The following is an 18529-nucleotide window of genomic DNA, read 5'->3' as shown; positions in this document are numbered from 1 at the left end:
GAGGCGAGGAGCGGCCCGCGGCCCCCCGCGCCTCCCGCCCGCTCGGCGGTGGGCCGCACCCACCCCCTCCGCCGCCGCTCCCCTCCTCCTCCTCCCGTCACAGCCGGCCGGCGGAAGGAGAAATAGTCCGTCCGCATTGTTCGGCCCCGCACAACTTTCGGCCGCTGTGCCGGGGCCGCCCTCGGCCGACGGGTGGAGCGTGCCGGCCCCGTTGAGGGCTGGCGGGGCCGCGGAGCCGGGCAGGGGAGGGGGCCGAGCGGGCACGGCCAACTTCAGTTCCCCCGCCTCGCTTTCCCCGCGCCTGCCGACCCCGGGGAAGCGCGACTCCGCGCGTCCGGGGCGGTGCGGGGGGCGGGCCGCAATCTGCGCGCCCCCAGGCGCCGCCGCGTTGCCCGCGGGGCTCCGCCGCGGCGCCGGGGCGGCGCGGGGTTCGCGGAGCCGTGCGGCGCTGGGGCGGCGCCGCCCGAGGGACCCGCCGGCGGGGCGGGGGCGGCGCGGGCGCAACTTCCCGCTCCTCTCAGCGGCCCTTGCCCCGCCGCCCGCATTGGTGCGCCCGGCGGGCGCCGGCCCCAGCAGCCCGCCGAGCGGCGTTGCCGGCGGCGGGGTCTGGCCGCGGTCACAGCCGGCGGGAGGCCCCGGTCCTGCTGCGGTGAGCGGGGACGGGAGAGGCCACCTCCCATGGGGCCCTCCCGCCGCGATTTCTCCTTTTAATCGCCTTTCCCCCGCCCCCCGTCAACTCTCTGCTTTTGTGAGAATTCCTCCTGGGAAGATCGTCCCTTACGGCGAGCTAAAGCTTTTGCCCATTTCCTGCTTCGCCAGAAGTACTTGTCGGCGAGCATTTTGTCAGCAGCAGTAACAAATTAAGTGTAGCTGTTAGTGCCCCCACAGAAACGGGTTTTGACTTTACAGTAGTCAACCTGCATGCTTTCTCTGGTCCGCTCATAAGTAATACTGTTTGGTGAGAGGTTTCGCCATTACAGCCTCCTGCAAATGTTCCAAATCTTTCCTGTTGTAGAATATGTTACATAATATATATGTTATATAATTTTAATTACCGTGAGGTAAATATAGCAGGCAGCAAGTGAGGCAGCAAATTCAGTTATCTGTAAGATGGGCTGTACTGATAACAGCAAGCACTGCGCAATCATGAGGCTTGGTCATAGGAATATATCTGTAAGCTCATTTGTGGGATACTTTTCCAAAGTCTGCTTTGGAAGAAAGAGCTGTAGGAAGAACACAGTGCCTCCCCAAGAGCTTCATCCAAAACTTTCATGGATGACAACAAAAATATTTTAGTTTATTTTTATTGGCTTGAGTCAGATTCCAGGTGACCCCAGGAACAAGTCAGTGAGAAAATGCAATTGCTTTGTCCATGCTAGTTGCAGGAAACAAGGTTGTGTTCTCCTTATTGCTGACTCCAAATGAGCATTGCTGTGTGTACTGGGAAGTCTACTGGAAGCAGTAGAAAGGATTCAGTGGTTTAGGTGAGGGTGGGAATTTGTAAAAAAAAAACCAAACAACAAAAAAACCCCAACCAAACCAAAACTGGAGCAGGAAAGGAGGTTTGCTGACTTCTCTCCAGGGCTATGGATTTGCTAAGCAATAGCGATATTGCAATATCATGGATAAATTGCTAGCTGCGGATGCAGGCTGAGCACATACGTGTTGATTTAAAGGAGCCATTCCAGTGAAAACTCCATCCTGGGTCAAATGCTCTGTTGGGGAACGCCCTAGGAGCTCGTACAGTTTGGGGGTGCTGGTGAATTAATTCAGCATGTGTAAATTTAAGAATAAATAAACCAAAAGGAGACATGCAAGCTTAATGATTTTATTCACACAGGCATGATACATTAAATAGTAATACAGAATACATTTTCTCACATCCCTAAATGCACAACAGCTGTCTCCTGTATCAAATATTTTTCCTTTAAGGAGTGGGTGGAAAGCAATTCATGAAGGCTGTGGAAACAGTGTATGAGTGTGATTATTTTCAGGGGGTTGTGCTCAAGTCATTTGGTTTTTATATTCCTCTTAATTTTTTAATGTCCTGTATGTAATTCTTCATTTTCATGGTCATGTTGAAGCATGTGGAAGAATGTTGCCATCGCCATCTGGCAACTAGCAATTCCCTGATTGCTCTGCTTGGTGGCTGACCGTATTGATGTTGGTGGATCAGCTGTCAGGGCTGTTACCATAAAGATTTACAGTTGTGTTGTGTGGTCTGTCAGAGTCTGGAGTTCACTGATGACTTTGTGTGCATGGGTTTACCTGCCTATTACTTGCACTACTCCACAACAGACCTAAGACTTCTCTAAGGAAAGGGTATTTATCCACAAGACTAATAAATCCATTTATCTTGATATAAAATTAACCGATGACAATATGATTGTGAAAGCATCTTCAAGAATTCAGCCCTGGTTGCTGGAGTCCTTGCTTACAAAATCACTAGCAAAATGATTGGTGTTTATGATTGCTCCTATATTTCTGTGCTATCCATCTGATCCATTGCTCCCCAGGTAGTGAAGACCTTTTATTTTTAAAGAAGTGAAAGAAAAAAGGGTGTAACAGTTGCAGAAGACAGTAGCATTTCAGCCTTCTATGTAATGTACGAGGAAGGTACTGTTGTGTCACAGCAAAGCTGGAAGTTTTTCATTTTTGTATGATTTGTGTAGTATGTTTGCACATGTGTAAGGAAAGAACCATAACTAGGGATTGAAGCAGGAATGAAACTGGAAGTATTTTCTTTGTTGCAAATGGAAAACTGTTGTAATTGTCCAAACCAGGTTTCAGATACCTATTTCTTCAAATGTTTTAAAATGTTTATAAAGTCTTAGTCATATTTTCTCATAAAGATCTCTAAATAGCTAAAAGCAGAGAGTTTGTTTGGTTTGGGTTTCTTGTTGGTGGCATTTTTTTTAATGTTGACCACTTTGTTTTCTGTTTCATTTTCTGTGTATGACTATGACAGGATAAGGATATGCAATGCTTTTTTTTTTTTTTTTTTAAACTCCTATCTTTGCAGTAAACAGGAAGAATTTATAGGGAGTGGCAGAGATGAAAGGATACTAAGTAAGTAGCAGCTTGAGAAAGGGGTTGGAGATTCTGAGAACAGGTGAAAGACAATGTTGCGTGGACATAGAATATCGTGGCTTGATGTTTCAAGTGTACATGTTAATTCTCATCAGTGTTACATGAAGAGGGGTTAAAAACTGAATAGGTGAAAGATTCCAACTCTCACCAATGTGGCAGATGTTCAGTACCCAGGAAACATTAGGTTAAATCTCCTTTTAGAATTTTATTGTAATACAGGATGTGATAGTTACTGATCTTTCACAAGAGTTTTAGTCAAGCTACCTGCATGAGTTTCTTTTGAAATTTCTGAATTGGCAAACTCATTACAATTTTGTCTCCCCGGAGCAATCTCCTTTAGGTCAGACTCACGGTATATTTTGGGCCAAGGCATACCTTCCCTGAGGCCTTGGGTACTTGCTAAGTTGTCTGGCATAATTTCTGAAAACTTCATTTATGTTCTGGTCATTTTTCTACAGGTGCCTGGAAATGAAGTTTTTCAAAGAAGACAGTCAACCCATAGGGAAGTAATGCGGAAGAATGGCCGCTATGATGTGACTTTTGGTAATGAGCGTGTTTACTGCCAGCATCTGCATGAGAAAGTGACGTGTCATTGTGGACCAAATGGAATACCTTACAGTATTTGGTGTATCTTTAAACCCTATGTCATGGATTATGTGGATATATCATCTTCCACTCAAAGTTTCTAGCTGCAAATAAAAGCCTGCGAATGTGAACCTTAAAACCTTAGGTCAGAGGGCAAATAAAAAGTATTGTATTTGAAATTAAGTTTTAATTTTAATACAATGACACATCAGTACAAATAATTGTTAGCATTATTGCTTCCACCTTCTTTACATTTAGTCAGTTTTCTAATCAATGCTTATCAGTGTTGCAGCTGTACTAACTGGTGCTGAGTACCAGTACTGGTTAAAAAGTAATGCTTCAAGAGAAACAACAATATTTTCACAGTATGTAAATAGGGCGTCTTCCTTGTGACTAAAATATGTTAAAGGGCATTCCTCATGAAATGCATAATGATCTCTGTCACTGGGTGCTTTCCTCTCAAGTGAAGTATTATTTATACATCAAAGGGGAAAAGTACATATTTATGTCCCTCAGGGGCACGGAGAATGGAAGTCATTGTGTTGATATTTTAATACAAATTGCTTCCTGCATTTCTAAGTGGCAAATATATGAATATTCATAGAATCACAAGGCCAGATGATCATCCAGTACACAGCATATATGGGAGAAAACTGGAGGAGAATGTTTTAAGGCTCCAGAATCTCCAGTTTGTCTTTGCCTGGGGGTGGTAAGTTTGTTATCACCCTCCCCTTCCTCCGGAAGATGTCACAGTCGGGATCTGAGGGTGGGAAGAGTTGAGTTGGAAGGAGCGGGCGTGGGGCTGGAGAGCCCTCTGTACAGCCTGCTGCTTTCCAGGCCTGGGGGGCTGCCAAGCAGCAGCCTGTGAGGGATGAACGCTCCTCCACACAGCGTGCCTTTCCTCACTGCGCTTACTATCTCCCTGGAGCGTTTCAGGTTCTCCAGGATTTTAAGTATCCTTTTTCATTCTCCTTGTGTTTTGTAAGTCCTCTTGCTCCAAAATAATATGCCAGTAGCTGCAGAGATTATTATTTTTTAATTCTCACTTCCAGAGGGAGGGGTAGGTAGCCCTCGGTAGCTAGGGTCAGAGAAGAGCAGGCCGAGCCCCAGGTGGTGGCAAGTAGGTGCCACCTGGGGGCTCTGCAGGCTTGGGAGCCGTGCGTGCAGCTGAGCGTCGGGCTTGCACCGGGATCACGCTCCTTGGCGCTAGGAAAAGCCGTGCCCTTTCATTAGGCCGTTACGCCTGGGTGTCTGAGTAGCTTGCAAACATGAAATAAACTTCCCGGCGGGACAGGCTGGCAGTGCTGTTTTATGAGAAGGAGACGGAGCGCAAACGAGTGATTTGTCCGTAGCAGTGGCAGGACCCAAATGAGGGTGCAGGTTCTTCACGTGCCGGTTCCCATTCCTGAACGGAAGCCGTTGGGCTGATTCACCTTTAGCATCACCCGTTTCAGAGGACCGCAGAGTTTGTTTGAAAGTGCGTTCTTGCATTAACATACATATTTTTATGCTTTGACATGTTATGGTTTTAATTGTATGTATTTAAGAGGAAGCTGCTAATGAATGTTTAAAGCTTGATGTAATTCATATGCAATTTTATTTGGCAAAGTAAGACTGTATATTGCTATATTAAAAGTATTTAGGCATAGTTTAGGGTACGTGGATTCAGGGTGAATGTGGTAATGTATTTTGGGGCACGTGCGTTGCTGTCAGTGCTACGTGGCGAGGTTTGTGCTGGCGGTTTGGATGAGTTGGGGAGCGGTGGGGAGGGGTCTGTTCCCCTGCGGTGCGTGTTTTTGTGGGTGCCCGTTGCGGTATCCCTAAGCGGGCCAGGGGCCGATGGGTGCCGCTTGCTCCTCGCGCCGCCGACACCCACCCGCCGGGCTCCTGCGCGGCGGTGCGGGCGGCCCCCGGGCCCCGCCGCCATCCCCCCCGCTGCTGGGGCGTCCCGGCGCTGCGCCCGGGGGTGAGGCGGGTGCCGGGGCGGCTCCAAGGCGTGCTCGTGGGGCCGCCGCCAGCGCGGCGGCGCCTCCCAGCCGCCCCCGGCCGGTAGCGGCGCGGCGCGTCAAGGGTTAAGGCCGTGGCGGCGCTCGGCGCGGAGGGATACGGAGCCGGAGCCGTGAACGTGGTGCTGAGGCTCTGTAAGCAAAAAAATGTCTGCCTGAGGGAAACCCACAAGTTCTTTCCAGTGGGGGGGGAGCGCTCGGCTCGTCGCCTCCCACCCAGCCTGCGGCCCGCCCGCCGCCGCCGGCCCGGCCCTGGTCACCGGAGCGTACGGGGGGCAGCGGGTAAGTGCGGACGGCGAGGGGCCGGGAGAAGTTGGGAGAGAGAGGCGGGGGGAGGGAAGCGGTGGCCGGGCGCTCGCTGGGGCAGAGGCGGCGGCAAGGGGCAGCGGCCGGGCGGGAGCCGGGCTGCTGGGGGGCCGCCGCGGGGGCGGCGGGGAGGCCGCGGAGGACGAGGAGGAGGCGCCGCTGGGGAGCCCGAGGGGCGGCAGCCGGGGCCGGCCGCCCAGGCGGCGGGGCGTGCGTGCGGCGTGCCGGGGTCTCCGCCGGTGGCGGGGCGGGCCGCGCCGCGGACCCCGGGCGGGCTGCGGCGCCCGGCCCCGGGCAGGAGCGGGTCCCCGCGGGCGGCGTTCGGGGCGCGCGTTACCCGCCGCGCGGCTCCCCGCGCTCATAAAGGATCGCGGCGGCCGCAGCCCGGCCCCGGCGCGCCGGGCGGCTCCGAAACTTGGAGGGGAGCGGGGCTGCGGCAGCGTCCCCGCCGCTCCCCCACGGCGCCCGCCGGGCACAAGGGAAGGCGCGGACCCCGCCGCCCCTCCTTCCCCCCCCTCCGCCTCCACCCCGCCGCGCGCGCGCGCACGCCCCCCGCCGCACGCGCATTCCACTCCCCCCCCGCCCGGTGGCGGCGCGCGCGCGCCCGGCCCCGCGCCGCGTGTGCGCGTGCGGTGCGCGGGGGCGGCTCCCACCCCGCCGCGGTCCCGAGCGCGGAGCGGCGGTGGCGGCCCGCGGGTGGGTGGGGAGAGCCGCCAGCGCCGGGGAAGGCGGTCGGCGATAATGCCGGGGCAGAGATGGCTCTGCTGAGGCACATCCAGCCCCGCTTGTCAGCCCCATTGTTGCAGAGACAGTGAGTCACTTAATCTCTGGCTAATTCTCCGGACTTCGCTGGGCTGCGGCTGTTTGTTTGCTTTCGCTTGCCTGGGGGGGACCTAATTCCTGGCGGCGGCGGCCCCGCTGCGGCGTGTCTGTGCCTTGCTCGAGGTGGGGGAGAAGTGGAATGAGGGAGAAAAGGGAGCCTGAGGAAACTTAAGGAGAGTTGGTTAGTTTGGGGAGGCTGCTGCTGCTGATTCCGTCAGTCCGCCCGGTAAAGCGAGCCTGCCCTGGGATTCCCCCACCCCCGCCTCAGGGGTGCAGGTGCCAGAGGCCCTTCTTAGCTAGGGGCCGGTTTCCCAGCGTCGGGGGTCGGCACCAGCCCCGTGGTGAAGTACTGCCTGTGCCTCTCTCCCTGTGTCCTAGAAGGTGATCGGAGGAGCGGAGGAAGATGAATTCCCAGCAGCAGAGGATGGCCGCTATAGGAACTGACAAGGAACTGAGCGACTTGCTGGACTTCAGTGCGGTAGGATATTTTCTGAGGTCTTCTCATGACTTCTGCGTGGTAAAGCGAACCGAGGAGTAGGGGCAGCAGCACGCTGGGTCTGTCTCAGCCAAGTTGGACACCTGAACTTTGATGTAATGTCTAGACTTCCAGAGTTAATACTGTAATACCAGCTGGGTCAATTGGTTTAACTGGTTAAAATCAGGCTGACCCAGTGGTGGCATAATCGAATAATTAACGTTTGTTAAGCTGGTGTGTGGCACTGGTACTTTGGCTTTTTTTTGCCTTTCCTTTTTTTTTTTTTTTTAAAAAACCAAAAGCAAATTTAATGCCCGTAAATAACAGAGGTTATTAATTGATAATTTTGGCTTAGAAAACTATAGGTATTTTCTGTGTGATACTTTTAGCAGATTTCAAAAAGGTGCTTGATTTATAAATGTAATAGGAAACTACTGCCTCTCAAAAGCTGTCTTTATCCAGTGACTTTAAACTCACAGATCAGTAAGAAATATATTTTGAGTAGCAAAATTTAACATATATAACTATTTTAAATTGCTGTAGCACAAAGTCTTCTTTAAAATTTTTTTTAAGTTGTTTGTGTTCATGTAGAAAACAGATTTTAGTGGTATTAATAAATTGCAAGGAGTACTTTAGCTTATTGGTTTTATGGGTCTAAACATGCATCTTACATTTTGTTTATTTTCTAGCAGAAAAATGAATCAAATAATTGTTTCCTGTTAACTTTTTTTTTAAGTTTACATTAGTAATTTAGCACAGAGTTTCAAAGCCAATTCAAACACATCTTTTTTTTCCTTGTTTTGCAGATGTTTTCCCCACCTGTTAATAGTGGGAAAACCAGACCAACTACGCTAGGAAGCAGCCAGTTCAGTGGATCAGGTAGGATGCATCTGAGATACATGAAGTTCATGTAACTAGGTCTTGATGTTTTAGCTTAGTCTTCATGTGCTCCAAGTATGGTAATTTTTCATTTGTACATATTCTCATAAGACATTCAGATTAATTAGAGATGTGCTGTTTTGCTCTGACTTTGTAACACATTTTGTTAACTTTAACCACAGTTTTCCTCTACATGCCTCATACTACTTGTCCCAGTACAGTGAAGTGTTAAGTATCTCCAGTCATACTGACATGCAAGTTGTCTGTTTATCTGTTATGTTAGAAATGAATGGCTTCTTTGTTTTTGTTTGTTTGATAAAATCAAACCTACCTGTTTGACTGAAGTATTTCCTAGCCTCTGTATGAAAGGGGAAAACACTTAAGTAAAATGCCAAATAATGAAATATTCCTGACTCAAGGATATATTTTAAAATGCAGTTCTTCAGGAAAATGTAAGGCTAATACAATTTTCTAGTACTGTGTAGTTCTCAAAGTCTTGACGAATAGAATTCTCTCATGTTGAACCTTCAATGCACCTATCAGTGCATCTGGAAAACAAGTAACTGTATTTACATGTTGCATGTATTTTGTGGCTTCAGTGTCTTTTCATTGAGGTCCACCTAATGGCTCTTTTCAGAGACTTTTAAGCTCAGCCTGTAATAGGAAATAGGTGCAATTTTTTAACAGATACTTTGTATCATTCTTGTAATGGGTATATTTATTACTACTTACAAAAGAGAAACTGAAGTAACTTTTTGATAAGGTGTTTTGTTCTTTTTTATGTATGCTTATTTTCTGTGAATACAGTGAAGTGATATTTTTGTTTTTATGAATACAACAAAGTGATTTTTGTGGTTTTAGTTAAGGTTAATGAAAATAAAGTTTTAGAATGCCAGTCGAGGAGTGAAGTAGTTGCTTGAAGTTGTGCAGTTAACATCGCCTGTTTGCCTCTTACATTGTCAGAGCTGTTAGTCTGAGAGTCCAAATGACACCTTGCATTTTAGTGACACTTCAGAATTTTTGCTTTTAAAAGCATCTTAAAACTTCCGAATTGTGTAATTTTGCAAACTCTTCAGAGACTATCTCCCATATTTAGTTTAATGAAAATATGTAGCAAATGTTGTAATTGTAACATACTTGAATAAGCATTTTACTTTTTCTCTCCTAAAATATATGTGGTTTTGTCTTGCTCTTTGAAAGTACGTCAGGTTTAAATTATTGGCAACAGTGAGACAGCAAATCCGTATACGATGTAGTTAATATTTTAAAATACAAATATTCAAGACAGTTGTTTCTCAAAAGCTTGTTTTAAAAGACATTTAGGCAGCTAAAACTTATTGTGAGGAGCACAATCTAAGCATCTCATCCTCCTTTCCCCTTGCTTTTCCTAAATGAGTAGAATAATTTTCTGTTGAATAATACAGCTTTCATTTTTAATTTAGCTCTTAAATCAGTCTTAGGTAATGTGGCTTGCTCTATTTGTAGGTAATGTTTCCCCTTCTTTCCTTGGATGGCTCAGAAAAAGAGAGAATGCCAGAATACTTAGCTTTTTGGGAGAAACAGTATTGTTGACTCCTTGAATTTCTTTACCAATATGGTATATTATCACATAGATACTAATCATGAGCAATACACTGCAGCTGTCCAAACAAGCTACAATTTCAACTAAATGCCCCTTGGAAAAGAATGATATATAGTGTGCGTTTTAATTCAAAACATTTCTGATTGTAGAGATTTACTGGTTAGTGGGATTATATGCCCTAATTCTTGTAATGTTATGACCTAAACCTTGACTTAGGGGGATTACTCTGCAGGAGTGAGAGGTGACAAACTTCTGTTAGTTGTGTTCTAAGTCAGTGTTAAGTGTTGGAGAAAGACTATGTTAAGATCATTGACGAAGTATAGGCATTTAATTTCTAGCACTCTGATTTAATTGTGATCTTGCTTTAGTTTCAAGTGTTATGTAACTTCTGTAACTTCAAACAATGTTTGCAAACTTTTTTTTTTTACTGCTAGAGGCCACTTTTCAAAGAGAAACATGAAAGGAGGAGGTATTTATTCCTTTGAGCTATCTAGTACCAAAAAGTACAGTATGCACAGATTCCTAAAAAGTACTTTTTAATTTTTTCTTTGAATACGGAATGATGCTGCCTCTTATAGAGACTTTCTGTGATTTTGATGGTAATTACAGAAGTGAAGCTCACTTCAGTATCTTTCCCATTAAACTCAGTTTTATTTTTTTGATGTCTTTACAAGCATACTAAAATAAAGTGTTTTCCTTTTCTTAGTTGGAATAAGAATGTGTTGATTGTTATTATAGAGCCCCCTTTTTCTCATTTAAACTTAAAATAAACAAATCTTAAAACACCTTCTCTGCCCTCCTTCAACCTATCAGTGATTCGAGATGCAGCCTAATGGCCCCCATTAAGTAGGTGAAAATCAATTGCTTGTCTTCATGGCTCTCAAGACTATATTTCTGGGAAATCTGATTTAGAAGGAAGGAATGCTCATGATGCATTTTCCTTACTGCCCCTCAGGCCCCCAGTTTAAAAGGACAAATTAGCTGCTGTTCAAGGATGGTTAAGTTCTGTTTGTTTTTCAGGTGTGGCTTTGTGATGTGTTGGAAATACTAGGGTGTATGTTTATTAATTCTGATGTAACAAGCTTGATCTGGTATAATTCTGCAATATTTCTGTTGATTATGCTGTAAAAATATATGTGTAATTGGATTGCATAAATAAAACAGCTAATATGACTGATATCTATAATTTGTAAGAAAATAGTGTAATGGATTAACAAATGAACATTACGTTTTGATTAAAAGATAGCTGAAGTCTGGTGTTGGGCAGGCTTGCTTTGTACAGGTCAATCAGTTATGAATGAAAGCTGCAGATGAAATAAGTGAACTAATCTGATATAGTATCTTATGACAGTAAGTCGTGTAAGCTGCTGATAAAGTCAAGTAACTTGGTCAGACTAGTGGTGAAAATAAACGTATTGGAAAAGTAACCTGATATGTAAGTCAGTGAGTTAAGCCACAAAATATTCCTTGTCATACGTGTTGTAATTACCTCTTGTTTAAAACAGAACTTCCCATTCTTTTCCCCTCCAAAACCAACTTGTGAAGATAAAGCCATTTCTGTCTTAGAAATCGTAGGATAAGGCAAAGGTCAGAGATATGCTCTATCGGGCTTTTTAATCAGGCTTTTTTGCAGATTTTATTTAAAACTTTCTGTGTTGCTACTATGGTTACTAGCAGTGTTTATGATTTACAGTGAAATTTTGCTTTGTTTTGCTTTTGTCAAAACCACAAAATGTATGCCAATACAAACCTGGATGGTTACCGATTTTGCCAAATGCCCTTTATTTATTACATTAACTCCGTTAAAATCCAGTCACAATATTCGGATGCCTGCCATAGGCAATAGTAGTGCAATTTTCCTAAGGTTCCCAGCAGGTTTGATGTCAATTTCAATTTTTTCCTGTGATTGAAATTTTTTAATCTCAGGTGTGGTACCCTAAAATAAAACCTTTTTTTTTTTTTTCCTTTTGCAAAGAACTTCTTAGATGTTAAAGAAGAATATATCTGAGACAATATTTTCCTATGTGGCGTACTGTCTTCAGTTTTTGTAGCCTCCTCATTATACCAGTAGCATTATTTTTGCATGTGGCTGTGCAGGTGCGTATGCGGGGTATCCGTCAAAAAGCTGATGTAAGATAATGTGGATGTCTAACAGAAAACAAAGTGGTAAGAGTTTAAAGTAATAGGTACGGTTCAAGAGCTAAGTTGTCAAAATAGGACACTTCTCTTGCCTGTAAGATTCTTCTGAAGTTCATGAAAAATGAGTACACACATTTGTGTGTGGACAGCTTTGGGCACAAATCTTGTGTGTACTCAGACGTTCCTCATACCAGACCTACATGCAAAAAAACTTCTGAATATGTCTGCTTAGATATCCATTTGTATCAGTTTGGTCCCCTTTTGTGCAAATTCAAGAGGCTGCCCTTTCCACTTCTCTCTACTAATGTACTGAGTTTGTAAGGAATGGATTGGGGTAGGCCACTAATTAGTGGCTTGATGCAAAGACCATTTAAGTTGATAGCCTGCCATTAACCTGAGTATCCCTAAATTAGGGCCACGTGTCTTGAGACTGGACACAATGGCAGTTCTTTAACAGGTCTATTAAGTTACCAAACAGTGTTTCCAAAACTAGCAAAACCTGACTTGATTACTCTTTGTCAGTCCCTTAAACTCTTACTTCCTTTTTAGTTTTGCATCAGCAGTTCCTTGTAAAACAAACAAAAAAACCCCAACAAAAAAACTTGGGAGAGTTACCTGGATGGGCAATGTTTTAAATACTGTGTTCATTAATCTACAGCAAGTGTTGAAGAGAAAAGGCACTCTGACAGCCAAATCACAGCCTTGGAGAAAACTGCAGAAAGATGAGACTTTTTATGTATGCAAATCAGTGCTCCTAACCTTTCAAAATACATTATTTTTTCTTCTTTTTATCAGAACTGTGATTCCTAAGAAAAATCAGTTCTCTGATACCATTCTATGTGTGTTTCTGGTGCAGTCTCCCATTGAGGTATAGGAAATTCCTAGTGCCTGCTCCTAATCTCTGAATTAAGGAGTTGATGAGAGGTTTCATGTAGTCACATAGTCTGGTCCTATAATATGTTAGGTCATGACAGACTCTTTTTAAATAAAAAAAAAGTGCAAGGGCTATATTTCAGCAATTTGATCTGTATTTCTGGTTTTGTCATCCAAAATATGTTATGGTCTCGTGTGTTTTTGTTTGCTGTTCAAAAGTAGATAAGCTTATTTTGTGTTAAATGCCAGAAATCTAGGGTGGCCTGTTAAAATAAACATTAGGTCATGCAGCTATGTGGCTTTTTTATTATTTTTATTTTTAATATCTAATTTGTCCTCTAGCTCCATTAAAAGTGAACCAGCAGATCTGGTCACCTGGTATTTCATCTTGGGTCTGAGAGGTGCTAAATTCTGTCCTCTTCTGAAGAGCCTGGGAAGACTTGTAAAAGCCTTGTGCTTGAAAGCAAAAAGGTATCTGTAGCTTCTTTCCCCTCTAGTTGTTTGTAGGGGAGGCCCATGGATTACCCTTCAAATGGGCCAAACGCAAGTGAGATGAAGATTTCAGTCTGGATCCCTCACCTATTGCATTTAGAAACCCAGAAGGGTGATACAGTGCTAGTAAATATGTGACTCTGCAGCTTGCCTGTTGGCAGCCTCTGTCTCAGTATTGCTGTCTCTTTTCCTCCTCTCCTTCCCTTGCCTTTGGGAAGATAAATTGTCAGACACTTACTCCATGAACAGTCTTGAAAAGTACAGCATATAAAAGGGCTAAGTAACTGCTTCTGTATTCCTCTTTAAGAAAGAAGAGGGGAAAAAAAATGTTGGACAAATGGAGGGAACTGATAAGCCAACTTTAAAGCAGACAGTCTCTCACAAGGTGTTTGTGGTCATGTGGATATTGAGTTTTTTGGTGATGTAAAAAAAAAAAGGAGGAAAAAAGGAAAAATTACTGGAACAGCTAGGTGTTCTGAATCTAGCTTGGTGAGCAGATAAGTGGTGTTTGTCCATCATTATTGCCATTGGCTATGGTTTTGAAATGGCTGTTATCACTTAAGGTGATGGTATGAACCTCATGTCAATTGGTCAGAAATTCCTTGCTGTCTTCCAAATAGCTAATTTTAGAATTTCTAGTAGTGTTTGGCCTGTCTTCTGTTTAGAGATACACTTGACACTGTTAGTAAAGGAAACTTTAAGTTTTGCTGTATTGGCATGTAGAAAGCGTTCTTTCAAAAAGTTAATCTTGTATTTCCAGCAATTGGTTTTCCCTGGGTGAAAGCAGCGATGTGATCACTGTGTTTACAAGCACAGCATCTAACCTCCAATCCCTATATAAATGTTACTGTCTCACAATGCAAGGAAGATCTTTGCAATGTTATTTCTGGGTGGCTTCAGAAGATCTGGGGTTGTAGTAGTGCCTTGTCCTTTCCTGGTGTAGAACTACTCAGGATGGGGCACCTCCCACCATCACCCTCCACCCCAGCCAGTAGCTCTCTGATCCGCCAAATTTTTCTGATCTACTCTAAGTGATGAAGAGTATCCAGATGCTTTGGAGAGTGGTCTTAATGGCATGTGGGAAGGAATATGATTTGAAATTGCCTGTTGCTATATTTTTTTATTTTCCCAGAGAGCAGTGTTGATACAAATGTAATCACAAGGACTAAAGGTTTGGGTGGAGGAAGAATCCTGAAAAGAGATTGAGGAGAAATTGTGTGTTATCTGAGGAATCCGTTTTCTTTAAAGAGAAGTATAAATGAGATTCCTACGTATTTGTGTGTCCTTTAATGGCAGCTGAACTTGTACTCAGTCCCTTAATTACTGTAGAACTTTTATTATGTCTGTAGCTTTTGCTAAGGCTTGGGTTTTTTTGGTTTTATTTGTTTGTGGTCTTTTTTTGGTCTTTGGCAAGGGAATTTCATGTTAAAAGCTTGTCATTGATATATACATGCCAAAGTTCCCTTTCCCCCCACTTCTTTCCAGCTGTCACACAAAGAGGACTTAACCCCTTAGTCATTTTGCTGTCAAGTTGGTATGACAGCTGTTTCTCTCAGATAATTCTATTTTATCCATAGTTGAGCATATAGATACTGTTATATGAATTTCTGTTAATCTGCTATATACTGTACTATAAACTTGGTAAACTATTTACTTTAAGTTGCTAAAGATATAGTATAATTTTTTCATGGTTGAAAATTGTGTGTATTTATGAACAGAAGGATGTTTAAGGCACTAATATAACACCATATCACTTAGTAAGATTGGAGTTTGTGGAGACTATTTTTAAAATTGAAAGATGTGCGTAAACTTGAGTAGTTTAGTAGACCTCTTGAGCTGACTTCTCTTGACTGCAGAGATGCAGTTCTTTTTTTTGGTACTCTAATGTTGAAGGATTATGTTTTTGGGGAATAGCATTGAGCATTTTTAGAAGGTTTACAAAATTTCTTAAATTACCTGTAGAGCCAGATGTGATCTATGTGATATAATAAATAAGTCTTCTATCTTAAACTAATATTTACTTTGAAGGAAATTTATCATATTTGAAAATTCACTTACAATAAATGACTTCACTGAATAAAGTATGTTCTCTAAAATGCTTTTTTTAGAGGCATAGTCTAATTTAATGTGTTAGCACTTCTTCAGAAGTATATAGCAAAACTTGTTTAGTTTTGTATGTCCTCCTATAAGGAAGTAACTAAATTTAAATAGTAAATAAAGAAATAAGAAAAGGCACTGTTTTCTTCTGCATGTGAATTATTTGATGGAGATTGTTATTGAATACTCATAACTAGTTTTAAATTGTGTATATACCTTAATCACTTTTTTGGTTATTAAGCATTGTAAGAAAAGGGGGAAAAGTATTATTTCAGTGCATAATTATCATTCTAAGGACAGGAAATGTATTTTTAATGTCTATTTTTTTCTGTCTTAAGTAGTGATGGCCACTCCTTCAATTTGTTGGGTTTTTTATTAATGTGAAAGTGTAGAATTCCCCAGTTTTATCGTATACCTCAGCCTGATGATTTGGAAGTACTTGTGGACTTTTTAAATACTACAATCCATTATTTACTAGTGATTGTAGGGGTAAGGTTTTTTTCTATTATGAGTCTAAGATGAGATAATGATAATTTTTTTTAATGTCTTGAATGAATGCTTTGTTTTTTTCATTTGTAAAACAAAGCTGTGTTTGTAAACATAACATTCAAAAAAATAAAGGACATACTTTTTTGGTGAAGATGTTAACTGAATACCAAGAATGATCAGAAAGAGCAGCTTTTGTTATATTTAATAATATCTCACTGTCTTCAGAGGATAATCGGCTAAAATGTACCCAATCAATCTTCAGGACTTTGTTAGATTCTTCTTGTATGCTAGGGATGTGGTTTTTTGTTGGTGTTTTTTTTTTTTTTTTTTTTTTTGAAAGAGGGAGCTGAAGTTGCTTTAAATGAAACCAACGTCATGTTCTTACTGATGTAATGCAGAAAAATCTCGCTTGATCACATCAAAATAATTGTTGCTGGTGTTTTAAAGAAATACTTGGAATGGGGGGTGGAAGAGGAAGAGACTTGATAAAAAGAGTTTACTTTACAGCCCTGGTAGTAGGGTAATGCTCTCTAGGAATGCTAGTAAAACCTTAGCATAAAACTAAGTAAGGTTTGTCTTGGACAGGAAAGTTGTACACTTCTGTATTAGTGCTATGGAAAACTTCAAAACCTGCTCATGCTATAGAATTGCATTTAAAAAAGAAGATAAAAAGTATACATTTCTGGTATTACACATAATTTATTGGTAAGTGGAAAATAGGTAGATTTTTTTTACATACAGCTGTCAGTTTTGAATTAATTTTTTTCTGAAGTAAATCTTGTTTATTGCAGTGGACCTGATTTCTTGCTCCTGATCTTCTACAGAGATTGCCTATATTGGTTTTTTGTAAGCATATGACATATTTATGTTACGCTTTTCAAGTCTGCTTTTTTTGGTATTGCAGACTTTTTTTTTTTTTTTCTGTACCAGTTGTAGCTGCAGAAATGGTGATATCTCCGTGTCTTTATCAGATTGTTAGTTACGTGGAGTTAGTAATAAGTTGAACCACTTGCTTTCACTGTTCTACTTTCCTTTGCATGAACAAAACTGCAGGAAACGTTTTGTTTGTGCCTTGCCTCTGAAAGAGCTCTTTACTGCTGATGAAGATGAAGCAGCAGTAACACAGAGAAACTTAAGTTAGGCTGGGTTGGAGTTTTATATAGAAGTGTATTCTGAGCCTTGATTTGTGAAAATTACATTTTAGACACAGTATTTTTTCCCCTTTTTAAGTACAAAGATGAATAGGCAGAACTAATTGTTAGAAAAACATACCTAGTAAAACAAAACCCAAATTTGGTAATTTCTAGTTGTGTACATTTTGTGGGTAAAATACCAATGAATATTAGACCATGAATGTGCATGTTCTGTGTGTTAAATGAAATTGAGTTTAAACCAAAGTTTACCCTTAATTCAATATAAACAAGAACTTGGTCTGTATCATTACCTGGTGTCTGTATTTATTCTGTTTAGAGTATGACCAAAATATATTGCTAATTTTAATACGTATGTCATTGTCTTTGGAGAGTGAATTGATTTATAGTCCTCCTGTCTTCTTCCATGTTCAGGTTTTACAGACAAAATCTTTAGTGTATTGAGTGGTTCCAAGTCTTACCTAAAATAAAAACTAAATGCACATTTGTGGTTTTTTTATGTACTGTCTGCATTTTTAACACCTGTCTAAAAGTCCAAAATAAACTGTTTTTTTACTTGAATGAGGCAGTAAGAAGGGAACCAGACAGAATATTTAGCGAAACAGAAAACTTACTGAGTGTCACTCATACCTATTAGCATATAACGTGTGAGAAAAAATGTAGAGAGTTTAATTTAAAATAACATTTCTTTGCAAACTTGGTTTCTCTGTTTCTGTTGGAAAACATGTTTGAAGCCTAGAAGATGTGGATAAATCCATGATAAAGTAATTGAATTTTGCATTTTGCATGCTGCAGGGATGTCTTGTAACCAGACATCTCTTGAATTTTCTACTGTGTTGCATTAGTGTTAGTAGGATGCTGTGGAGATAAATATACTTTAGAATTTTCTGAAGTATTTTTAGTCTTGTGTAGGAGAATGGAATTCACCGTTTATATTTTTATTTTTTGTTTATTTGAATGCAAGATACTATTGTCTTGGTGTTATCCCAAGAGCTATTGTGGCTACTTTGTGAAATGATTAAACCAGACAGCTTTGCTTGTAGGACAAACATTTTTTATATTGCGATGTTTTGATGATTTTCAATGCGACACCTATCCCGTTCCAGTTTCTTTATGCAGCAACTTCATGAGTCATAATCCTTGGAAAAGAACACAGCTTAAAATAATCACTGATTGTTTCTTTGCAGTTCTGTTCACTGCCCACTGCAAATAAACAAGAGCAGAAATGACAATATCATTTAATCCTTTAATGTTTGCTTTTGACGTGCAAAACATTCTCTTGTAATAGAGAAGTAATCCATAAGGAGGGTAGCTGCTCTTTCATCTTCCTGAACGCTAAATGAAGCCAAGGCTTTTATGAAGAGATGGTGATTTAATGAAGATGACCGAGTTTTGGAGTAATGAAAAGCTTTTGTATATTTCTGAAAATGATGCGTGGTGCTTACTACTGCAGAGTTCAAATGGCTGTATTTTGTAGTATGTCTTTGCAAGATTAGTGCTTGTGATGCTTAGATGCAAAGTGATTGAATGGTACGGTAAATCA

General features: G+C 42.1%; 1 protein-coding gene across 3 annotated transcripts in view; it reads left to right on the top strand.

Moving 5' to 3' along the window:
• The first annotated feature begins 5886 nt into the window (after positions 1 to 5886).
• Positions 5887 to 18529, top strand: part of TCF12 (transcription factor 12) — a 174469-nt gene continuing 161826 nt past the window's right edge. For all 3 annotated transcript variants that reach the window (XM_050903711.1, XM_050903710.1, XM_050903709.1), the window contains exons 1-3: positions 5887 to 5963; positions 7188 to 7287; positions 8091 to 8163. In XM_050903711.1, the coding sequence (XP_050759668.1) occupies positions 7213 to 7287; positions 8091 to 8163 (148 nt within the window). In that variant the 5' untranslated portion in view covers positions 5887 to 5963; positions 7188 to 7212. The remainder of the gene's footprint in view (positions 5964 to 7187; positions 7288 to 8090; positions 8164 to 18529) is intronic.

Source organism: Gymnogyps californianus, chromosome 11 (assembly GCF_018139145.2).
Source record: "Gymnogyps californianus isolate 813 chromosome 11, ASM1813914v2, whole genome shotgun sequence".
NCBI lineage: Eukaryota > Metazoa > Chordata > Aves > Accipitriformes > Cathartidae > Gymnogyps > Gymnogyps californianus.
Note: the sequence above shows the minus strand (reverse complement) of the source record. Positions and strands in the feature narration are given on the sequence as shown.